The sequence below is a fragment of the Dermacentor albipictus genome, chromosome 1 (assembly GCF_038994185.2).
Source record: "Dermacentor albipictus isolate Rhodes 1998 colony chromosome 1, USDA_Dalb.pri_finalv2, whole genome shotgun sequence".
NCBI classification, from domain to species: Eukaryota; Metazoa; Arthropoda; class Arachnida; order Ixodida; family Ixodidae; genus Dermacentor; species Dermacentor albipictus.
Genome location: NC_091821.1, coordinates 102,685,037 through 102,710,894, shown reverse-complemented (window position 1 = coordinate 102,710,894; position 25,858 = coordinate 102,685,037). Strand labels below are relative to the sequence as shown.

The following is a 25,858-nucleotide window of genomic DNA, read 5'->3' as shown; positions in this document are numbered from 1 at the left end:
TTCACTGGCTACTGCCTGGCAAGCTGGAAATGCCGGACTCGTCAACCGATCAGACAACTACTGCCATCTATAGTAAAGGATGATAAGTAGCTGAGGCTTGGCACGGCCGGGCTAGAGGGGCTCGGTGCTAAGTGTGCGTGAACTCGCGACCAGACAGGCCAGACTGCGGCCATGATAAAGCTTCACCCATTTCGCTCTGGCGGCACTGCATTCCTGCATGGCTTGCTGCCGCATCTACACCATGGCCGCCATGTCACGATCTCCTCCTTGAAGAATGCAGCATGCGGTTCCTGCTCGTTATCTGATGTTGTGTCAGAAAAGCTTTCGTTCTTCTACTTTGACGCGTCCGATGTAGAGATGCACGAAATATCTTGAAGATGATGCACTACTAGAAATGATCGCTACATAATATCGCCCTTGAATATGCACCTTACCTTTGAAAGCTACCTTCAGTTGGCATGCACCATTGTGGCATATAGGACTTATTGTCAACCCGAAAAAGCACTTGCCAAGCAGGTCAGTGACTGTGCTGTTGAAATGTAGCTTCTGCAGCGTTGTAAACTGCAGTTTACATGCTTTGTGCACGTTTGCTGGTCCGCGTCACACTTGCCTGCTGCGCCACGGTGCACGCTTTCACTCTGAAAGCTGGGACAGTAATGATGTGTTCGGCCTTCCTCTACTTAGCATTGTGTACTGCACAGCCATTGCTCGTGTTGGAGTATGTATTCAAGCACCCAATGGCCATGCAACGTGTTGACATTCTTGCAACAGCTCAAATCACGAGCGAAACAGGGAGAATGCACGCTGAGAGAGACGCTCGTCAACTCATAAGTGCTGAGCGAGCAATGCACCTGGCTGCCTAGGCGCAACATGGTGCAACTGAGAGATCAACAGTTGCGTACAGTTCAATATTTGCCTTATCCGCATTGCTACCGGTTTACCGCCAGGCTCATGCATCGTCTGCATAGGTGCTACTTAACAGCTGCTAATAACAAAATTAGGCAATTTGCGGCTTTGCCAAGATTACTTTGAGAGTATACAATCGGCACTTATAGTCAATTTAGCCCAAGTGAAGTTTCGTTGCAGTTGACCTCTAAGGTGCTCCTAACTAACCCCTTTTGGTACTTTACAAACTGTGAAACTAGAAGGAGCCACTTAGACTGGAAAAAATTCATTATTATGAAATATTGCTCTGGACAGAGCCGATTGAAATTTTTCACATACTGCCACTGCTGTCACTTTAATAATTTTGTTAAATGCATGAGTTTTGGTATCTTCATTACTTGTCAATCATTTTGCACAGATGCTTTAGCTGCCACTCAGTGTCAGACAAAGCCTACCCTAATATACATACATGAGCAGATCTGTGATGCAATGTTTGCTTTGTATACAGGAAGCATTTTTAGTATTAAGTGGGAAAACTGTTTTGTTAACTTGCATCACACTTTTACCTAGGAGTTGCTCTAGTCTATTTTCTTTCACTGATGCTTCTTTACAACTCTCTCTCTCTCTCTCTCTCTCTCTCTCTCTCTCTCTCTCTCTCTCTCTCTCTCTCTCTCTCTCTCTTTCTTTTTTCTTCACCTCTGCTTGCCAAAAAAAAAAGAAAACAATTTGTGGTCAGTGGAAGCCAAGCCTGCGTCATGTGTTCGGCAATGACCTAAAATGAAAAAAAAAATACATTTTCCTAATGTCTTCTGTAGCTCCAGTGTCTAAAGCTTTGGTCATACGGTAGTTCCCGGATGTTGCTGGCTCTTTTTTTTGACCTCAGACTGGAACTTGACTAAAAGCTTTGTCTACTTCAGGGCGTAGCAAGCGAGCCACACTGACCAGCTACATAAAAACTCGGGAGTTTGAAAAGCTCCTGCGAAGAATTCAACAATGTGGCTCCAGACTTGAAGACACCTTGGCTGTGCATAAGGAATCATGCCAGAAACTGTTGGGGACTGCCTTGGGAGAAAGCCCAAAGGTCACTATTTTTCTTTTACTTTTTGGTGTTCAAGTTTTTATTGATGTAATGTCTTTACAAAACTGGTGCACTGACCTGCTTACTTTGGTAATATTTGTGGCTTATATGTTCACATTAACTGAAGAATGTATAAAGCTGTTGCAGTAGTAAGGTGTGTCCTTAATTTCCATCATGTCATTTTTGCTGAAATTTTGTTATTTTAGAACTCAGCTCCTCTATTAACTCTTTCTATACTGTAGCCATTGAAAGTGGATCACGGGTGACCCATGGGCACTGTGTTCTATTTTTATGATCTCAACACACTTATGGACTTGTTGCGACACCTTCAACATAGTCTAAGGAGTAGACTTGTTTTTAAATAGTTCTCTAAGCAAGTGTTTTTTTAGCCAATTTTTTTAGCAAGTGCGCAGAGCTGTGCACTCATTGATCGCAAAGATGGCAGGCACGGTAGCCGAGTGCTAAGCATTCTGAGAACGACAACATATTCGTGATTCTGCTGCGCTCTCAAATGATTGTTTAGGTGCTAATACTGTATATGCTAGTGTAAGGGCTGCATCCCCACATTGGAGGGCAAAATTTTTTGAAAAAAATTCAAAGCATCCTGCTGTAAAGCAAATTCCGTTGCTGCTAGATGATGCTAGCTGCTTTTCCGTCGATGCCACTCAGGCCGGCACTTCTGCACCATTATTTCTTTATGTTGCGCGTCATCTTGGTTGTATTGGCAATGTTTCCAGCCAGATCAGTGGTCTTTCAGCTCTGGGGAAGGCAGCCCTGTTTGAGTCAGCGATGATCAGGGATGATGGGCTGGCATCTAAGGTCGTTTACTGCAGTGTTATGTCATTTGCGCTCCTGTTACCCTCTCCTACAGTTGCGGAAACAGTAAGAACCTTTCTCAGGTCGTCATCAGCCTGATTCACGGAAGAGATGCACTCAGCCAAGATTCTAGAAAAAAAAGTACGGCCCTTACATGCTTACACGAGTATATAAGGTAGTAGCAAGCAGGGGTCTGAAGATGTCTGATTATGGCATTTTAATTTGGACGATGGAGACCTGCAAAATCAGCCCAGACAGTCGTCAGCTGTCCGTCAATTAATTTTCAGGCCTTTAGCAGCTGACTAATTTCTTGTGCCGATTGAGATGTCGTAAAGATGTTGGCAGTATTAAATATCTTATTTACAGTGTTTCTACAGGATATAGTGGAGGTTTTTTGCCATCAGCCAAGCATACTGTGATGTTTGCCCAGTATTTGTGGGTCCTATGAGAAAAGAGGCAGTTTCCTCTAGGCAGAAAATATTTTTTTAGCATGTCGCTTAGGAACTATATTATTGAAACTTTCATGAGCTGTAAGGAAAAATCGGAGTGAAAACATTTAGTATATATTTGAGAATATGTTCTCTCTTATTCTTTTTATTTTAGCAGTGCAACATTGTAAACAATCCCTATACATTTCAATAAAGCTAGTTTTTCATGAGGTATATTGTTACGCTGCATGGCGTAGCCGAAGAAGAGGAGATCGAAGAACTGTGCGCAGTGTAGAAAATTCCCAACTGCCTGTGGCCTCGTCTCTATGCCTACTCGATCATCTTGTAAATAAATCCATCTCATCCCTAACAACTTTGGTGGAGGTTCTTGGTAATCGCTCTGGAAAACCTTCTTTGCACCCTCTGGTGAAGCCCGCACTTGGTTGGAACCTGGTTGTTGGTTGTCCGCCTGAAGACACGGACATGAACAAAACGCAAGCAGCTGGCGGAAGTCGTGACACAAACATGCAAGATGACAGTGAGCACTCAAGGCAGGTCGACCATCTGCTGGATCTCTCAGAAATAGACACCTTTTCCGGCAAAGGTAATGAGTATGCCGACGACAGGCCGAAGTATTATCAAAAGGTTAACTCTTTCGTTACCATGAGAAAATGGTAGTTTTTTATAGGCCTCAGGGAAAAAATTATTTACTGCTGCGAATAATATTTCAGCACACATTGCAGCATAGCATATTGTGCATAATGAAATGCTCCTTCCAAAAACATGTTGTAAAAAAAAAATTTATTAGGTAAAACATAAAAATTCTTTGCTGCCAATTCATAAAAAGAACAATAAGAACATATGTACAAAAATATTAATATCAAAGAAAATTCAGAATATGCAGTTAAAAGATAAATACCCAGGAATAGTGTCTGAAAAAATGCTGAGTACACTGCCATATTTCGGATACAAAAAAGAAACTAAAACAAGTTCATCGCCCACACCATGCGGTGAAGCAGTTTCTGAATTTTGTGAAGCATAGGTGTAATTTTCCCACAAGACGTATGGTTTTTGTTCAACTTTGTGGTCCTCGTAACACATCTTGCAGTTCCGCCTTTTCCGAATCTTCTGAGGATGGTCTGATGAGAACTCCAAGAAACGTACTTTCACTAGTTCGTCTAGAGTCATGCACCTTCGCTTTCAGCGTAGCTGGGCAACTACATGATTAGGCATCCAAGCATATCTGTTTTCATTTTTGCACACTGTCTTTATCAACTCTGTAGAGAAGAACAGTAGAAAGAAATCCCATGCCATTGTAAACTGTCTTCCGCTGATCCCAAGTGCTGGGCCAAGATACGCTACAAGCAGCCTTCTTAGCGTGAACGGAAGTTTCTTTGCTGCCGATGGCAGCACATCATAACCAAATGAAGTATGCACTCCGAAGATAATCAGTAGAGCTCTCAGGTCGTGGAAATAGATTGGCAGATAAGCGCACACAAGGAAAGAGACCGTTCAAGGCTGTAAAGGAAGCTCGCCGGTGAACAGCTGCGGATGTCCCATGCTGACTCAAGACATTGTCGCCGTCAGAGCTTAAATCTTCTTTACGGTCATTTTCGGAATCATAACTCGAGTCCTCATCACTAAATTCAAATGCGGGTGCAGCATAGTTTCGAGCAAAATGCTTTTCTTGCAACGCAGCCTCACGGGACGGCACCATGGGAACGACTTTCGATCACTGCACAGTGACACTGGCAGCGCCTCCTGCCGGGATTTTACAAGAGAAGCGTTACCGAAACTCGTGGAAACTGGTTGCAAAAGCTTGGTCCACATGTTGGATGTGCGGCAGACTTTCAGAAATACACTTTAGTGGAATAAAATGACTTAAAAACGAGTCCAAACCAAAACTCACTAGTGAACAGGTGGTGTCATTTTCGGTAAATTATCATCACTCATCACTGTTGGACGGCAAAGTCGGCGATATAAGACATAGTGGGAGTCATTTGATTACAAAATTTTGATGCTAGTGCGGCGTAATCATGAGTGGCATGCTTTTTTCTCGTGCATGGCAGAAGATGACAGCCACGCCTCTTTGCGCTACAACATACGCACATTAGTTTGCAAAAAGGTCCGTCAAAAATCATGACATCGCTGGAGTGCGAAAATTTAAACTGATTCTGAAAGGCCAGTGCCTGTACTAACTACTGGATGGCCTTATATGGCTGAGAAACGGCTCCAATAAGTCGAAATTGGCGATCTAAAGCATCGTTCACCAGTGATCAATTTGAATAGGCGGGGTAGTGAAAGAGTTAAGTGGTCACAATGGGTGAAACTGAATCACATGACTTGTTAACGTCGTTTTCCTTTGCCGGAACCACACTTCTGTGGTTCGATAATAACGAGCACAATGGCAATGTGGGAAAGGTTCATTGAGGAAGTCAAGAGCTGCTTCGGGGACTCACTTTTAAAAAGAAATAAGGCAGAGCATAAGCTTTCATAAAGAGCACAGTTGCCTGGGGAAACATCCTCAACTTACATTGAAAAAGTATTGAAACTGGGCAGAATTGTGAACATGGGCATGTCGGATAAAGATAAGGTTGGACATCTCCTGAAGGGCATTGCTGAAGATGTCTTACAATTTTCTTATATCAAAGGAAGACCTGAGTACTTCGTCTGGTTTAAGACGTCACTTTTGTGCGTTTGAGGCCCTGAAGACACAACAATATTGCTAAAGTTTGGTAGGCTCGGCAACGGGTCCACAGTCGCAGGCGTGGACGTCACCTCCCATGACATCGCATTTTTAGTATGTCAACTCCTTAAAAAAGAATTTGCACACTTTCATGTACAAGGTGGAGGAAGAGAGCAGTGTTGCAGAATGGGCACCCCCATTCTATTTCAATTCCATTCCGGTGAATAAGAACTTGCTGCAATTCCATTCCTTTCAATTCGTTCGAATAAAAAAACAGCCCATTCCCACTCCGGGAATGGCCGGACAGTTCAGTTCCATTCCTTTAATTCCTCAATGGAGGAAAATCATCTTGGTAGCTTTATCATGTTACCGATTGACGCACCATAAAGCTGATTTTATCAGACGCGTTAAACACTGCAAAAATACGCAAAACAACGAAGGTCGAGGGATAGTAGCTTGGTGATATATCTCGTGCAGTACAACCACCCTACTAACTCTCATAGGGGCAGTTCTCTCGCTACCGATAGTATTTGCATGGTCAGCACGTTTTAACGGCTTGTGATGTTTTAATATTGTCATGTAGTAGTGTGAAGAAAGCAGCAAAACTGGGAATGGCGAAACTAGCAAACTTGTGCCCTCAAAAACAGGTTACTCTCAAAGAACGGCGACAGCGGTGAACAGAGTCTGCGATCGTTGAAAATCAGATCAGCGGGTCAAGCGCGTCAGCTTTTATACATGAGCCATCGAAGGCTCCAGAGTAATCGCTGGTGCCCACGTGTCTTCCAGAAAGTTCTACGCAATTCGCGTCGCACATGCAGTCAGATTACACAAGCTTAAGCGACAACAAACAGCAAAAAGAACAATCGATAACATTTGAGAAACTTCCAATACGTGCAGGCGCATCCCGCGCTGAGTGATAACATTTGTTAGACGGTGAAAAGTGGTCACCTGAAAAACATACAAGTACACGTGTCAATGCCCCCCTCTCAATAAGCATTGTCCCGATGCTACTAACATAACAGGAGAGTGAAAAAAAAACAAAAGGACACTTATTAAACAGTAACAAAACAACAAATAAACAAAGTCCAGAGTAATACAGTCCAAAAAAAAAAAGAGTGCAAAGTTGAGCTATGCAACGTCTCAAAGTTCGTTAACATTGGTAGAACGGCTTAAGTCGCGCAACATGGACTATTTCAGGTCATGAGCGGTGCCGCTGTGATAGCGAAATGCCGTCTGGCACAACCTCATAGCCGAGTGCACCAATACGTCGGATGATCTTGTAGTGTCTGAAATAGCGGCGTAAAACCTTCTCGCTAAGGCCTCATTGGCGTATTGGGGTCCAAACCCAACACAGTCGCCAGGCTGGTACTCAATGTAGCGTCATCAAAGGTTGTAGTGTCGGCTGTCGATTCTCTGCTGGTTCTTGATCCGCAGGCGGGCGAGCTCTCGGGCTTCTTTGTCGTGCTGGAGATAGGTGGCGATATCAAGATTCTATTCATTGTTGACATGCGGCAGCATGGCATTGAGAGTCGGGTTCCTGCTATAAACCAGCTTGAACGGTGGCATCTGTGTTGTTTGTTACACCGCTGTGTTGTAAACGAACATGACATATGGCAGGACGGCATCCCAGGTATTGTGTTCAACGTCGACGTACATTGCTAGCATGTCGGCAAGGGTCTTATTCAGGCGCTCTGCAAGACCATTTGTTTGTGGGTGGTAGGCAGTTTTCCTCCCGTGGCTTGTCTGGCTGTATTGCAGAATGGCTTGGGTGAGTTTCACTGTAAAGGCCATTCCTTTGTTGGTGATAAGAACTTCAGGAGTGCCAGGTCGTATCGGGATGTTCTGGACAAAGAATTTCGCCATTTTGGCTGCGCTACCTTTCGGCAGAGCTTTCGTTTCAGCGAAGTGGGTGAGATAGTCCATCGCCACAACGATCCACTTATTTCCGGATGTTGACGTCGGAAAGGGTCCCAACAAATCCATCCCGATCTGCTGAAATGGTTGGCAAGGAGGCTCAATCGGCTGTACTAATCCTGCTTGTCTTGTTGGTGACGTCTTGCGTCGCTGACGTCTCGGCATGTCTTGACATTATAATGGGCAACATTGGCAGTCAGGCGTGGCCAGTAATACTTTTCCTGTATCCTTGATAGTGTCCAGGAGAATCCGAGGTGCCCAGTGGTCAGATCGTCATGTAGGGCATGCAGTACTTCTGGATGCAGCGCTGAGGGAACAACTAGAAGGTAATTTGCATGGACTGGTGAGAAGTTCTTCTTTATGAGTAGGTTGTTTTGAAGCGAGAACGAAGACACTCCTTACTTAAATGCCCTAGGGACAACGTCAGTGTTCCCTTCCAAATGCTCAACGAGGCTTTTTAGCTTCAGGTCTGCTCGTTGCTGGTCAGAGAAATCTTCCGCGCTTCTTATTCCAAGGAAGGCATCGTCATCCTCGTCATCTTGTATCGGCGGGTCAATGGGGGCGTGTGATAAGCAGTTGGCATCGTAGTGTTTTCGTCCAGACTTGTAGATAACAGTAATGTCATATTCTTGCAGTCTGAGGCTCCACCGTGCCAGTCGTCCTGAAGGGTCCTGTAAATTCGCTAGCCAACACAATGCGTGATGGTCGCTGACAACGTTGAATGGCGTGCCATAGAGGTAAGGGCGGAATTTTGCTCTAGCCCAAATAATGGCGAGGCATTCTTTTTCATTCGTAGAAAAATTGTCTTCCACTTTTGACAGCAACCGGCTAGCATAAGCTATCGCCCGTTCAAGTCCGTCTTTCCTCTGGACTAGGACAGCACTGAGGCCTAGACTACTGGCGTCAGTGTAGATTTCGGTATTGGTGTCCTTGTCGAAGCACACAAGTACTGGTGGTGACTACATGCATTGTTTCAGTTGTTGAAATGCTTCGGCCTGCGACTCAACATCACATTTAGTTAGATGTGTCAGCGGCTCAGCAACGCATGAAAAGTCCTTGACAAAGCACCTGTAGTAGGCACACATGCCAAGGAACCGGCGCACTGCCTTTTTGTCGATGGGCTATGGGAACTTTGCGATGGCAGCAGTCTTCTTCAGGTCGGGGCGGATTCAAGACTTGCTGATGATGTGGCCTAGGAACAGAAGCTCATTCTAAGCAAAGCGGCACTTTTCAGGCTTCAGAGTGAGCCCCGATGACTTGATGGCCTCTATTGGGGGCGACCTCCACCACTGGAAAAGCTGGTGCCACAGTCGGCATGACGTGACATGAGGGATCATGTGGACACAGTGGCCGTGTTGGCTGCTTCGGACGCGCCGAAGCAAGCTGAAAACAAAAGTTTAAAGTCCCACCTGCATTGCAGTTCTGATTAAGTGGTAAGGCTTTACCGCCTTTGGTGTCTGCTTGACAATATTTGAAAGTGCTATAATAGGTAGTGGCTGCCTTTGGAGGCGTGCAGCATGGTAGGCTACTGCTTGGCGCCGCAGTTCCGGACGCACACAGCGGAGCCCGGTGTCAGCCTTATTCACACGTAGCTGCTGGACAAAGAGCTGTGTGAAGCTTGGCTCGCATAACTTGGAACCGGCAGACAGCCATCAGCTACAACTCAGGTATGCAGCAAGCACAGACATGTGGAAGATTTCTGCTACGGCACCGGGACTGTGATGTTCGGTGAGTAGCAGAAAATGCCCACTGAGACGCTCGCCCGTGCCCGCTGCCTGGCCAATGTCATGTCGGTTTGGTCTATGAGCTTGCTGATGCTAGATACTAGCAAGTTCACTGAAACAGAAAGGGAGCGGTAAGCCGCACATTAAAAAAAGGCATGGCATATCGTCATGCTTGTGTTATGAATTAATGCACTGGATTGCGAAAAAGAAGCAGGTAAATCGCACGCTGAGAAGACCGATAAACACGCAGTGCGATGCAACTTGAGAAATAATATTGACATGAATGGGAAGGAACAGCGCTAACTAAGACGATAACAAGTGGGGAGAACGACACAGGACAAGCGCCATCCTATGTCGTTCTCCCCACTTGAGATCGTCTTAGTTGGTACTGTTCCTTCCTATTCAAGTATGCACAATCTAGCCCAAATGAATGTTGTCCTGAACTAATATTGAAATCTCCAAGAATTTTGAAGACAGAAAAGAATTGAATCGTCGCGACGGCGCATCACAGTCGCCGTAGGCGTCAGTCTTACAACGAAAATATTTTTGAACTGTTCTGATAGCGTCCACGCAACAATGGTTTCTAGTGTACTGTCAAATGCTCATATGCTGCAGCCTAAAGGTCACGGCGCGGTGCAAAAACGCGCTCGCAGCAAAAGCAAAACATTGTTCGCGGACATGCATGCAGACGTGCAGTCGGTCGCTGCGAACCTGTGTGATCGCTGCATTAGGGCTTCATTCTGTTATGCTCCATTTGGTTATAGACAGCCCACTATAACAACATATTTCACATAGTTTACTCTCTGCGTTTGCCTAGCTTTCACGCAAGAAGCCGGTTCGGGAGACTCCATCACGGCGACCGCGTGCAGTGGCGTTCACTGTACGTATTCGGTAATAAGATAGCGTCTGTAAACGATTCTATGCTTTTTCAGTTTGCCCAAGATTATATCGACAGCGTAAACTTCTCTCATTTTGAGTGTACTTACATAAATGTCCAAAAGGGCTGCCGCGTAGTGTTTTTGAGCGCCGTAAGCGAAACCTATGAGGAGCGCACCACATGATCCCTCGTACTACGCAAGGGAGGCGCTTCCGACGGATGGCGACTTCATAAGTCCTCGCCCCCAATAATGTCGCAAGCCACCTAAGGTGGTCATCGAAATTTCTGGCGAAGACAACGATGTCATCTAGGTAAACAAAACGGGTCTGCCACTTCATTCCTGCTAAAACCGTGTCCATCACGCGCTGGAATGTTGCAGGCGCCAAGCACAGTCGAAATGGCATAACCTTGAACTCATAGAGGCCATCTGGCATGATGAAGGTGGTCTTTTCGCAATCTCTTTCGTATACTTCTATTTGCCAGTAGCCAGACTTGGAGGTCCATCGACAAGAAGTATTGAGCGTTGCAGAGCTGGTCCAATACGTCGTCTATCCATGGGAGGGGATATACGTCCTTCTTCGTGATCTTGTTCAGTCGACGATAATCGACGCAGAAACCTATGGTTCCGTTCTTTTTCTTCACCAAGACTACAGGAGATGCCCATGGGCATTTCGATGGCTGGATGATGTCGTCGCGCAGCATTTCGCCGACTTGTCTTATAGCTTCACATTCTCGCGTTGAAACTCGGTAAGGGCTCTGGCATAGCGCTTGAGCGCACTCTTTGGTTATTACGCGATGCTTTGTCGACTGGTGTTTGTCGAATCCTTGATGTCGAAAAGCAGTCTTTGTATCGTCAGAGCAGACTTCTGAGGTGTTGCTACTTAATCATGGGGAGACTTAGATTTATGTCAAAGTCTGGTTCGGGAACTATGGTCGTCAGGGTAGATGCTGCAGAATCCGAGAGGACAAACGCATTGCTGGTTTCCACAGTTTCGTCGATGTATGCGATCATCGTGCCCTTGTTGATGTGCTTGAACTCCTGGCTGAAGTTTGTCAGCAACACTTTCATTTTTTCCTCCGTGCTGTCGAGCGATCCCTTTTGCGACACAAATTTCACGATCGCTTGACTACTTGACGCGCTATCCTGAGACTGCAGCGCTTGCCTTTGCTACTGTCGCCGATGTGTCGTGCTTTCTGGTTTATTCAGTCATACTGTGCCGTGGCACTCCACATGTTGTTGAAAGTGACCGTGTATGGCAATTCCCTGCCGATGTTGAAGGGCTGCATTGAAGAACAAACAGCCTCACTGAATGCATGAATGGTACGCTCACCAACATGTTGTCACTGTAAGACTCAGCTGATCACAAGAATTGGGATGCTGTGCTGCCCTTCGTCATGTACATATACGATACAGGTAAGCACAAAGTAACCAGGTATGCACCTTTCTCTCTGTTGTACACTCGCAGTCCCCAAACGTTCTTGGACACAATTTTGCCATTCACACTGAACAAAGACGCATCCATAGTACAGACATGTCGTGCCGAAGAAGCGTGTCAGCTTGCTTGCCTAAGAACACCCTCTTCACAAGGTTCCACCAAGGCGCACTATGATGCCTGGCATATACATGTCACTTTCGCTCCAGGCGATCACGTTTTTACTGTGGACACCTCTGCAGAAGAAAAATTTGTATCGCAAGTTTATCTCAATGTACAATGGCCCATTCGTACCACTCAACTGATTGAGTGACGTCAACTAGGTTATAGCAAAACTGACCTCCATTAATCGCCGGTTGAAGAAGACTCAGGTGGTTTGTGTGGCCCACCTGAAGCACTACCATCATAGGGTTCCCGAATCAAGCACTATCAATCATGTGGTTCCCTCACTCGCTCGATGAGCTTCGTCTGCGCTGAAAAAAAATCGTACACTGCCACTGCGGAGCTGAAGAAGAGGAGATCGAAGAACTGCAGAGAGTGTAGAAAATGCCTGACTGCCTGCAATCTCATCTCTATGTCCCTTCGATCATCTTGTAGATAAATTCATCTCCTCCATAGCAATATGTTAGTCATTATACCTTAAGATGTGTGTTTGAAATTTGCTTTTTTGAAAGGCAAGTTTTTTTTTTTCTATTGATATGTAGCATTTTATTGTAAGTCTGATGGTGTATTGAATAAAAAATCCTTACATGAGCCTTCAAAAATGGCGCATTTTTTCTATGCGCTTAAGCTATAGAGAAGCACAGAGTTCTGTAACAGATGTGGCAGGGATTTCTTCAAGCCTTGAATAATTTGCCAAAAGATTGCTTCAAAGTAGAAACCCTGCTTATACTTGCGAGCAGCTTCCTATGGCTATGCAATCTAAGCAATAGGGGCAATAAATTGGATAGGAAATTGAGTTTCAAAAGGTGCCATTGCACTGCAGATAACGGGGCTCTCCATTGACGCCGTGCCGCCATCTTTGTATCATATTAAAGAAGAGAGATTGAGGCTTCAGATAACCAAACTGGCATATTATGTCTCCTAAAAATGAATGCAAAAGAAGTAAGCGTAAAGAGGAAAAATTAGCTTTGAGATCAAGGAGGTTCTTTGGTCTTGATCTTGATCTTTTACTGCCATCACGTGATGCACAAGGAGTGCTTCCATTGGCTGACTCAGATTTCAATCGCAGGTGCCGTTGTTTTAAGGGGTGTTGCGGCTTGATGTGGCGTTAGGGCAAGAAATCCACCAAGCCCATACACTAATACGTCCAGTAGTAGGAATGAAGGAAAAAGGGTTTGACATTAGCTACACGGCTCCAGTTACGGAAGCCCACTCCATGCAGGAGCAACTTAGACGTCAGAGTTCACATCAGGACATGTTGGCTCCCCTGCACGAAAGTTCTCCGCTTTATCCCGCCGTCTTCCCTAGGCGACTCGACTAGGGAATCTGATTACTGTATCGCAGTCAATCACAATCGTCGAATCGATTGCGATACCACGCCTTTGCTATTGCAAAGTTCTGCAGCACCCCACCTCCGAAGCATCCCTCCCTCTGATGGTATGGAATTTACGGCAGGATAGCACCCTAGTAATCCAAGGTTTGCGCCATTCTTTCGTAGCATTTGACGTTGGCCCTTTTCATCATTAGTTCAGGCTGTGAGGTAGTGGTGGGGGGGTGCCTCTTGTGGACCCGTCAGCAGTCTGGGTCAACGCTCCGTTGACTTGGTAGGCACTGATGGATGGGTGGAGATTGCCTCGTGGCAAACATTTAATTAACACCTTTGGCCATGTTAACACATAACAAACACCTCCGCCGCCAAGAAATTCGACCTGAGGGTGGCCAGCTGTCAGGTTGCTTGAGGCGTTGATGTTCGGTCGCAGCCTCAGAAATTGTTCTAGTAGGGATGACTGATGTCACACTGCAGCTCAAGAGCCCAGCCCTCGCTTCGTTGTGTCCATCTCCCTGGGAATACACAGGAACACACACACATACTGGTAGACATGCCCGAGCGACAAGCATACCAGAGGCTATGATCCCCACATCGTTTTACAATGTTCTAACCCTCTCTCTGTCTCTCTCCTTTCTTGCGAAGGTCAGCTTTCTGCAAGACAGAAATAGGTTTCCTACCTCAATAACATCAATAGCGATTAGTGCAAAACACATTCCTAATCAAATACTCTGAGCTATGTTGCCTAAAATCCCCAGCTCAGCCGTCCACATTCTTATTTCGGCTCCCTTTCCTATACCTGACCCCAAAGATATTCTGGCCAAATCTAACTATCTTGGCATTCTCCAGTTTCTTTCCGACATTTGCTTCAGCCATGCAAGAGGGCAATGGTCGCTCTCAACTCTGAATTTCATGCCTTGAATATAGAATCCTAACTTTTGAATTGCCCATACCATGCATAAGCACTTTCTCCGAGGTGCTAAACGCTTCTTCTCGCGGTGTAAGTTTTTGTCTGAGGTACAGCACCGGATGTGCTTCACTGCGTTCATTAAGTTGGGCAAGGACAACACCTAGACCACGAGTGCTGGCCTCACACCAGAGAATGCATTCTCTGCAAAAGTCTGGCGAGACTAGCACAGGCTATGAAGTCAAGGCTTCCTTCTGAAAACAATCCACCTATTCCGAATAAGTTCCACGAATTTCCCACTTTCGTGAGACTCGCGCACTAACATTTTGTTTCTCTTGTCCACAAAGGACCCACACTAAAGAAATAACAACAAAAAATTGCTGCGTAAATTACGTGCTTCAAACTACATGAAAATTCGACCCTATTTCTAACATCTACCATGTGCGCTCAAGTGATACATGTGCGAGACAGTATCAAGTGATACAAGCGATACTCAAGACGATGAGCAAAATGTGAACAAGGTGAATGCAGGAGCCAACGTTTCAACAAGTGGACTTGTCTTCTTCAAGGCGGCCTTTATAACAAAATATTCTAATGCACTCCCAAACATAAACAACATCCTAAGAAAATACCACCCAATATTATCAAGTAACAAGCGTCTGCGAAAAGCGTTCCCGGATGTACCCAGTGTTGCCTATCGCCGAAACAAGAACTTTAAAGACATGTTAGTGCACGCAAAAGTCAGCCAACAGCATTCCCCGGTAATAAAAGCATGCTGTCGCCCTAGGTGCAAACCTGCAGGCACCTTCAAAGTGACATTAAAATTAAAAGCACCGCAAATAGTTATACACATGAAGTCAAATCTAGCTTCACTTGTACAAGTTCGGATGTGATTTATATGCTTGAATGTTCCTTCTGTAAGAAACAATATATCGGTGAAACAGGACAATCAATGAACGTCAGATTAAACGGACATCGCGCGGACACAGCTAAAAAGCTTCCCCAAGCCGTCGCCGAGCATTTCAACCAACCAGGTCATAACTTTGATAAACTTAAACTCTACATCTTGCAGTCAAATTTCCATTCTGAACGAGAAAGAAAATACAGAGAATCATACCTTATCCATAAGTTCAAGACATTGCAACCAATTGGCATAAACGTTTCAAAGAGAGCTTTAGAATCTATTCCCTTTCCTCTCTCTCTCTCTCTCTTTCTCTACCTATATCTCTCTCTTTTTTTGTCGCGTGCGTTGACAGATCGGGAGGGGGGGGGGGGAGTGTTGTGCCTTGGCTTTGACCTTGTACACGGTGTTCCTTTACTCTCAATTCAACCCGCTAACACATTTTCCCTCATTTCCGCATCCTCCCGCCTCACACCCTCTCCCCTTTAGAGGAACCCCACCTATATATACTGTGGCGAGGAAAGCGTACGTCGCCTTGAAGAAGACACTTCCACTTGTCGAAACGTTGGCTCCTGCATTCACCTTGTTCACGTTTTGCTGATCGTCTTGAATTTCCATCTCCTGCACTCCCCATCTTTTCAAGCGATATTCAAGTTATTCATGTGCGAGACAGTATCAAGTGATACATACAAGTGATGCAAGCGATACTCAAGTGATGCATGTGCGAGACATTCACCAACGCGTTGCTTCTCTGTGTCCGAGTGAGACTCACCCTAAAGAAACAGTACTAACACTTCCTAAATTGTGCGGTTAAACGTCTCCGCTAAAATACGCATATTTTTTCCAAAGAAAAAAACAATCTCATGACCACTTGCAAAAATTTAACTGATACTTGAGCGTGCCACTACAGGTTTCTAACAAATAACCTAGACTTGGTGGTGCAAGCGTGTCTCTCGGAAAAATGAAGCCTATCTGCTTAAAAATATGACATATCGAGAAACAAAGCTTCAAAAATTTGAGTGACCATCTTTTTCAGAATATCAGTGAGCCTGTAAAACAACCAATCATAACAACGCTCGAAATTTGCTTATCGAAACACTCTCTCGATCTCATAAAGCCTAACCTAAAAATAAGGAAATCAACAAACAGTTGTTTCCACAAAACCTGTATCACCATCATTCATTCTGAATAGCCTACGGCTACGTCATCTTTTTAAGCCGTGCTCGAGGAGGGTGCTGTCTGACAGCTCTTGTTAAACTTGTCAACTAGGGAATACAAAGGCCATCCCCCTCGCTGCATACCCGATACCTTACGTAGTGTCCACCTGCCTCTTTGGCATTGCACTCTGAATGCACTGCATGACCACTTCGCCTTGCCAGACCGCCACATTCTCTGTTGTCATACAGGTTCCACCTCAAAAAGAACTAAATGAGGGGGAACATAATTTCCGCCTAGCTTTTGTCCTCCTCCGTGCCGAACGTCACTTTTTCAACCTCGTCTGGTGACTTGGAAGCGCTCCGACTCGAAACTTTCCAAATGACAAACGCGCCTTTCTAAATCTTTTTCTCCGCTCCCCACAGGGTTTAGTGGCTTTCTATTTATTCGGACGCATTGCCTTCTCTCCCGCATTTCTGCATTTGTGACGCCTCTCTTAGCACTGTTTCTCGTGGTTGTTTCCGAGTGCCTTTCTTTTCTTCCTGTTGGCGGCTCCTCAACCTGACCAACTTCCTGAATTTCTGTCAGGGAAATCAGAAAGATTTCCTCCTCCAGCTTAACTACCCCTCCCAATCTAGCTGTTTCATCCTCTTTCTTTGCACTGTGTTCTTCGTCGTAACTCAGCGCTTGACCCCCTTTCTGAATTTCTGTTGAGGAAATCAGAAGGATTTCCTCCTCCGGCCGACCTATGTCTTGGGTGCTAGCTGTTTCATCCTCCTTTAGTGCCCTTTGTTCATTGTCGTGACTTATCTGCTGAACTAGTTCGTATGCTTTGGACCTCGTCAAAGCCATGACCTGGGCTTCAGCAAATGTGCACCTGCTTTTATTCAGTAGCGATTCTGAGCTGTTCGACAAAAGGTAAGGGCATCCTTCCGGTAGTCCATTGGAGACTGCTGCTACTACCTTGACGTCTCTGAAAGGTCCCTCTGTGGAAAGCTTGTATTTTGCAAGCAAACTCGCCTTCACTGAACTGTACACGCCTGTTTCAGCTGCGCTGAGACGGGCTACGACTTGCGATACTCCTCCTGGCAACAACTCAAGCAACCACTCCGGCCATGTATCCTGGTGAAATGATCGGTGAAATGATCGCTTCTCACAAATTCATTCAAGATAAATCGGGTAGAGACCAATGTCATCGCCCGTTTCGTACAGCTGAAGCAAACTCATTTCCATGCTTTACATTTGTGGCAGTGCCACATCCACCATGCACGCTAACCTCGCTAGCTCTAGTCTTACGTTTGCAAGCTCAGTTTCATGCTGCCTTTGTTTCTCTTCCAGTCTTACTTTCCTCTCGTGCTCCATTATCTTGCGCTTCTTCTCTTCCTCCTTTCTTTCCTCTTGCGCTTCTTCTTTTCCCCTCCTCCTTTCCTCTCGCAACAAATCTTTTACCAGGCATCCGTAAGCTCATCCTCAGCGAAACCCACTTTGTCAATCGCCGTACAAATTTCTGGCTTCCTCAATTTATGGTTAATATCCTTACCGAGCTCTGCTGCCAAGAGCAACGCAGCTCCTCTTTCTTATAATACACTATATATCTATGCTTTTTGAGAGCGGACTACAACTTCCCCTGTATTGCCCGCACACTCAGTGGCGATCAATCACAGCCAATTGCTCAATAAAACCCTGTCTTTATTGTCCGGCAAAATTTAGTCGCTCAAGCGTTCACCCAACGTCAAACTTGCGAAGGTCGTGTCTGCCAGAGCCATGTTCCCAGGTCCGCTGATCCCAGATTGTGGAACTGCCTTCTGCTGCTCTTCCTTCCAGTTTCCTTGAATCGTCCAAGACTTCATGCCGTTACTGCGACAGTTTTATATCCCAGAGCCACGAAGAGGAGGTCTGCTGATTTCAGATCCACAGAAGTCACTCTTCCTTCTGTAGTGTTCCTCGATCTTGCGAAGTTTGTGTCTCCCAAAGCCACGTTCACAGGTCTCTGATCCCAGATCGTGAGGACTGCTTTCTTGATCTCACCGCTGTTAACCAGTTTGTTACGGCTTCAGGTGGTGTTAGGGCAAGGAATCTACCAAGCCCATAGACTAATACGTACAGTAGTAGGAATGATGGAAAAACTATTTATTTGACATTAGCTACACGACTCCAGTTACGGAAGCCCACTTCGTGCAGGAGCAAGTTAAACATCCGAGTTCACATCAGGACACATTGGCCCCCCTGCACGAAAATTCTCTGCTTTTTATCCCATCGTCTTCCCTAGGTGACTCGACTAGGGAATCTTATGACTGTATTGCAGTCAATCGCAATCGTCGAATTGATTGGGATACCACGCCCGTGCTGCAGCATCCCACCTCCGAAGCATGCTTCCCTCTGATAATATGGAATTTGTGGCAGGATAAGCACTCTAGTAATCCAAGGTTTGTGCGATTCTTCATAGCATTTGACGTTGGCCCTTTTCATCATTACTTCAGGCTGTGAGATAATGGTGGTGGTGGGGGGTGCCTTCTGTAGACCCGTCAGCAGTCTGCGTTGACTTGGTAGGCGCTGATTGATGGGTGGGGGTTGCCTGGTGGCAAACGTCTAATTAACGCCTTTGGCCATGTTGATACGTAACGGGGGATGTGGGGTTGAAATGTAAATTTTTGAAGCAAAATACTGATCTTAACCACATTTGGCAGGATTCCTTGTCTTGTTATCATTAGAACAAGCTCTAAATTTAATTATCCTAGAACAAATGGGAAAAAGGTATGCTTGCCCTATTGAGCAAATGAGGGTGTTACCTTAGGAAAACTATCATTTAAAGAACTTTAAGGGTTCATAAAATGTTTCTGAATAAATGTCTTCCGGGGTGCAATCGGAGATCATTTAGTTTGCGTTCAGTTTTGCCTCACGTGATTGGCTGACGACTGTGTACGGCCTAGGCAAATCACAGGAGGTGAAAATGAACGCACACTGAATGTGTGTTTCGAACAACAATCTCTGATCGCACCCCTGGATGCTCTAGATTACAGGATTGTGGCAGCTACATGTAATTTTATAGCTTTTTCTATAGGAACTGCACCACTTTAAAACCAAGTTTCCTTTATTTTTTGTTATGGTGATCCAGAAGTCTATATTATTTTCTTGATAGAAGCAATTTAGAAATTCAAAGCATCCATCTTGTTCCTCACAAATCTTCAGCTTAAAAACAATCTTGCAAACCGTTTTTGTCATTGCAGTTTCAAAACTATAGTTTTCCTAAAGATGCGAATTAGCCAAAAAAGTGCAAAAAGAAAAAAAAAAGTGAAACATCAGGGTGTCTACCAACTGGGAAAACCGGGAACTCTCGGGGATTTTGAGTAGTCTGGAAAAACTCGGAAAACTCGGGGAATTTGTGCCTCTATCAGGGAAAATTAGCTGTAATTTTATTGAAAAGGTCAAAAGCCACAGTAATGCCGGTTCGAGTAACAGACAGGAATCGTAATGAATCGTCTGTGACGTCCTGTCATCGGCTGGAGGAGTTGCCAGTGTACAGTCAAATATCGGCTTTCTGGATTCCCGATAATTTGGGCGGCTTCTCGGTACCACCGCGTACCCCAACCCCATAGAGTCAATGTATCAGAACGTCTGAAATTTCTCACATAAGAACTCTTTGCCGTCCGATTTTTTGGACGTTTTGCCGTTACCGTAGGTCCGAAACAGCATTAATAAAAGCCACCACCGCTGCCATTTTGATTACCTTGCCGCCTCGAACCGGCGCTCTCGCATGCAGATCCGTTGGCAGCCGTAGTCACCACTGTGGCAACGCTAGACCTATAGCTGCTTCTACATTAGCTATGAAGCTTCTTGCCGTTGGGTGTCGTGTTTATTGAAAGAATTTGCTGCTGGCAGCAATGGCGTGTCCCAAAGCTTTTCCATGTCGAAGACTTCGTGGTGAGCATAGTCGACCACAGCGCCGACCACCTACTGATCACAATGAACTAGCAGAAAAATGCGGAGCAATACAAAGATGACCAGTGCCAACAGTAATGAAAACAAGGCTGGGCACAAAAATCCCACAGGTGGAAAATGTGGAATATCTCCAACCCAAGCTTTACTTTCAATTTCGCAGGCAATCCTAACTTGCCATGCCCTAAAACGTTTTTTCTTTGTTTTGTCTGAATCTTTCCGTATCAACAGAAACTCTTTCATCACTAGGAAGCATGAAAAACAAAATTTCTGACAAGTGAATTGACTTCGTGTTTGGCTCCTCTCCCACTTTACGCTCACATCTTGAAAGTTCTGCTCATAGGCACCTACGACAAGAAACGCCTAAAAAAGCTGGTAAAAAAAGCCCATTTTCATCTTCGCTATCACGAAGATAATAACCAAACTTGGTGAGGAGCTTCTTTATTTGTTTAGGAACCCAAAACAAACAAAATGTGAAAATTCAATTTTCTGATGAAAGTAACGATTTGAGCCCCACATCTCCCCTTAAGCATGTATTAGCAGCAGTGAACTGCACATTTCTTTGTTCCGACAATCTTTGGTTATCACGGTAAGCCAACACTTCAAGGCCTGCCTGGCAGGTGCACATTTCGTTAATGCATCCCAGTTGCTCCTAAACGGTATCGGCACATGATTTGCACAAGATAAGGGAATCTATGTAAATAAAGCTACTTGATATCGTCAGGGTAGATTTCTCAGTGTTGAAGCTCATCAAAGCATGCCTATGAAACAAAGAGTTGCTAAGGACCTGACTCCAAGAACTATCCATTCAACAACGTGGTAGAAAAGTGGGCCATACTTGATAGCAGGCTTAAAGTGTAAACTATGGTTGCAGATTTAAATATATTTCCCCATGCACCGTGCATTGGGGGTACGTTAAAGAACCACAGGTGATTGAAATTAATCCAAAGTCCCCCACTATAGCATGCCTCCTAATCATATTGTGGTTTTGGCACATAATACCCGAGAATTAAATTATGTATGTGCCAATGGCTCAAATACAATACACTCCCCCTTGTCCGTTCGTAGGATGTCTCTTCAAAAATTTCTGGGGAAAACCCTGCTTGCAAATGAAGTTTATGGAAGAAACCAAACACATAAATGCAAAGAATGCTGAATAAGTAGATACGGGAAAAAAGGAAAAGAAAACGAGAGACATGCACTACATGTGGTGTCTATAAAGTTAATTTCATCAGTGATACTGAAGACTGACTTACACACATGTCATGGCTAGAATGAATGAAGTATACTTCCATGATCTCTCTTGTGCTCGTGCTATGATGGTGATCAAGAACATGGATGTGTTTAGACTGTAGCTGACATCAACACGTGGTGCAAGACTGTTCTTATTTTTATTTTATTTTTAGTTTCTTGTATCTACTTGCTCAGCATTCTTTGCGTACATAAGTTTTTTTTTTTTTAATAAACCTTACTTGTAAGTGTAGTAAAGCACTGCATGGGCATCGACCAGGAATGCAAGTTTTGACACAGGCCTGGGTGGAGCTCATGCTTCACTTGGGCCTGTAACAGGCCTGGCTATGGTGTTTGTAACATTACAAGACTGTCGACTGTAAAAATTGACATCACAAAATTTTAGATCAGTGGCGGCTGTCAGCCTGTTCATTTATCAGCAACAACTCCAGTGTAAAACCTGACAGTCAAATCTGTTTGTAGCATCTCTACACGGCTGGTTTCTCCATGACCATTGAGAAGTAGACGATGCTTTTGTTTAGGCTCAAGAGCTGACAAGCTGGACCCAGGTCAGGCTGGGATGGGCTTGCGCTTCCAGGCTCGAGCTGGGCCCAGGCCAGAAAAAAACGGACCATGCAATGCACCAGAGTGTAGCACTTTGTTTGTTACCTTCACTTTGTCAAGTCACACTACAGTACATCATCTTCGGTTGTTCCACGTTTGATTCTCGGACCTCAATGAATTTTTCTTTCCGCAACTGCAAAGTCTGCTTTTTTAAAAACGCAGATTTATTTTTGCATTTCATTAATAGAGGCAGAGTTGAAAAATATGACAGGAGCGGCACTTATAGCAAGCATGTGATCCAACATAATTGTGTGCAAGTTTCATTATGGTGTTTCACTCAAATGAAAGGTGTGAATCTCTGTAGCGGTTTTCTTTTCCCTGCAGCAATCTTAACTATGTGAACAGATTTATACATTTAAGAAATGCTGAACATGTAATTCAGAACCTTCTGTGGTAGTCCAGTGTTCAACACTACATCAGCCTGCTTTCAGAGGGAAGCTTATCCAGCTGATGGTGAGTCACAAGGAAAGCTGCACATGTTTTCTAACATCATAGTGAATTAGGTTGTATCTGAAGCCTAAAGAAATTCTTACCAAAAACCGGAAGCTGTGCTGTGAAAATATGACAATGGAATAAGTCCAAGTACTTTTTCTCTGCAAAGAGTGCTCTTTCATCACTTTTTGTGCAGCAGCTGCCTCTCTGCATCTCATCTTTGTGGCAAACTTGCTGCCCATGGACAGCAGGAAACATGTTATTTATGTTTTAGGCCATAGTTAATTGTTGTACATTACCCACCGTGGTTGCTCAGTGGCTATGGTGTTGGGCTGCTGAGCACGAGGTCGCGGGTTTGAATCCCGGCCGCGGCAGCCGCATCTCGATGGGGGCGAAATGTGGAAACACCCGTGGTACTTAAATTTAGGTGTACGTTAAAGAGACCCAGGTGGTCGAAATTTACGGAGTCCTCCACTACGGCATGCCTCATAATCAGAAAGTGGTTTTGGCATGTTAAACCCCATAATCTTTTTTTAATTGTACACATTTGAATCATGGACAAGAGATGTACTTTTATGCAGTTCATATTATTGTTCTTTGCTTTACAAATGGCTAAAACTGTGTGATTTAAGGACTTAAAAGTCTTGCTATCTGTTAAAAAATGATCACGTCTGCATTTCTTAAATCCATGTTTGTTCAAATCTCCCTGGTAGTGTCTTGCTCTCTTTGCATTTCTCTTTATAATGACTGTGAATAATAATGTTGTTGTAAATTTCAGTAGTTTTAATCACTGAATCGAGCCACCCATTTCCTGTGATTGTTGAAGCATATTTTTATTTTGTTGTGTTTCAGGATGCCACTGAGTCACAGCAACTGAAGCCAACAGATTTGGCAGAATCTCATGCCAACTCAATGCGCAAGCTACAGTTTCGTCTGGAGGAAATGTTCATAAATAACCAAGTTCTGCAGGAACTTCTCACTGAACATCTTGGTGTGTATAGACTAAATGACACTGCCGTACCATTAATTTCGTTAACTTTTGCAGCACTGAAAAGCCAACTGCAGTAAATTTTTTGACCACATAGGAAGTCTAGTTTCAGATGTTGTAGATATGGAGCAGCCTTGGTTCAAAATTTTACAGTTTACAGAATGGGGAGAGCTGTGTGCAAGGCCAAATAACAATACCTTGTCATAAATTATCTTAATTCTTGCAGCACGTCAAGGCCAACTGCACCAAAATTTTTGACTGCATAATAAGTGTAATTTCAGATATTGTAGATACGGAGCAGTACCCGTGCAAAAATTTTACAATTGAAACATTAGTGGGTGAGTCTCTAAAAGCTTTCACAATAAACATTTATGATACCACTCACAGTGATAGCTAAGTGGCTATGATGTTGCACAGCTAAGCATGAGGTTGCAGGTTCGATCCTGGGCTAGTGGCTGCATTTCGATGGGGGCAAAATGCAAAAATCATGCATTGGGTGCACGCTAACCTTTCACTCCAGAGATATCTTGATGACCGACCCTCGCACACCTACTGCCTCTACAGCAACAACTCGTGCAACAAGGACCTTTGTGTGTCGGTTGTGCCATCTATGGAGAGGTAATTTAAACAAACAAAACTTGTAAGCTAAACTTCTGAGAGTAGCTAGAATGCATGTCTCATTCGGGTCTCTCTCCCTTATTTGGCAGGGAAGCCGTGGCAATATAGTTTGCCAGGTTCGTCCGATCTTTGACAGGCAAGGGAACTTAGGAATTGTTGATGCCGTCTCAATTGGGAGAAAGGGAGATGAAGTTGCCTCAATGTAGCATGAAATGTTTGCTGAACCAATATGCTATGAAAACCCAGCAGAGGCTGATGTGCAGTCAACAAAAAATATCCAACAGTCAAAGGGTTAAAGAACCACAAGTGGTGAAAATCCAGAACCCTTCACTAAGGTGTCAGTCATAACCAACTGTGGAATGTCAGTACATCAAAACCACACAACAAAATATTTTATACCAAAACCCCCACCCACCTCCCCAAAGAAAATGCCACCATTCTGCTTGTTCGAAATGACACAAAACCTGGAACATTGAGAAATCGCATATGCCTAGGCATTACCTTTGATATTGGGCAGCACTTGCAGGGCATCTCGAATTTCGAGAACCTTGTCTGAGATTTCCAAATCATATCCACTAACCGCCAGGTGCCTGCATCATCTGCTTAGGTGCTGACTCGAGGCAGTTAATGGTAAAATTGGGACAATTACCAGCAGTGCGGCTTCAAGATTTCTTTGATGGTACTATATACATAAAATCTTGGTAAAACGAAATCACTTAAACGGAATTGCTCATTAAACTGAATATTTGGTATATATATATTGGTATGTGGATAATGCAAGCAAACTGTTGTTAATCGAAGCCAAAATGTTTGCAACTCTCAGTAAACGGAACAAGAGAAACAAGCTCTAAAGCATTTAAGAAGGGTGTAAGATTGGGCTTGTTGGTGAAACATGTTTTAAAGTTCGATTAACAGCACAAAGGCGGCAGAGGGGACAGAAGAGCGAGCGCTGAAAGTGCAACAGAACAGCGCTCTGTTCTCTCTTTTGTCCCCTGTATGTCCCCGCCCAGAAAAAGTCAAAATATGATTTTTATTTTGTGACACCTGTCTTCTACGTAGAAAGCCATCCTTAAAAAGCTATGAAAAAGACTTGAACAAGCAAAAAATTCGATAGATATTTCATCCACAGCATGCGCAGTCTGGACAGCTTTGGAGCACAATCGATCACCCCATAGACGACCAAAATAATGAGTGAAATTTCGGACACCTTTCAACGCACTGTTTAATCATTTAAACTCCACCAGCACGACCTTGTGCTAATTCAGCCACTTAGTTGAGCAGTAAAGCGGTGTTTTTGCTCTGATGCGTTTCCGTTGCCTCCTCTAAATAAAGCAAATGCCTACCATGCTCAAATCATGGGACCAGCTAGCTGCTACATTCACTTTTTTATTCGTAACATGTCTAACAGTGTTTAGAGGGTGTATGACATATAGTGCTACACATCTGCACATCTCTCAGCAAACAGAATCCCTCTTAATATGAACATATTTCTTTCGTCCCTTGAGGTTCTATTTAATGAAATTCTACTGTAATACTCATCCATGACAAATTCAGCCAAAGTGAAATTTTATTGCAGTTTGACTTTCATTGACATTGACCTGGTAAAATACGCATTGCAAGTGAAGTTAGCTACAGACACAAACATTTGGAATAAATGAATATTTTCACACTGAGGGGCATGATATAAGCGGTACCTAAACCAATTCTGTTGCTATGAAAAGTACTGTGCAGACTTTT

General features: G+C 44.3%; 1 protein-coding gene across 5 annotated transcripts in view; it reads left to right on the top strand.

The window, feature by feature from the left end:
* Nucleotides 1-25,858, top strand: part of LOC135906148 (uncharacterized) — a 281,677-nt gene that overhangs the window by 177,223 nt on the left and 78,596 nt on the right. For all 5 annotated transcript variants that reach the window (XM_070524112.1, XM_070524105.1, XM_070524086.1 and 2 more), the window contains 2 exons: nucleotides 1,803-1,966; nucleotides 23,368-23,506. In XM_070524112.1, the coding sequence (XP_070380213.1) occupies nucleotides 1,803-1,966; nucleotides 23,368-23,506 (303 nt within the window). The remainder of the gene's footprint in view (nucleotides 1-1,802; nucleotides 1,967-23,367; nucleotides 23,507-25,858) is intronic.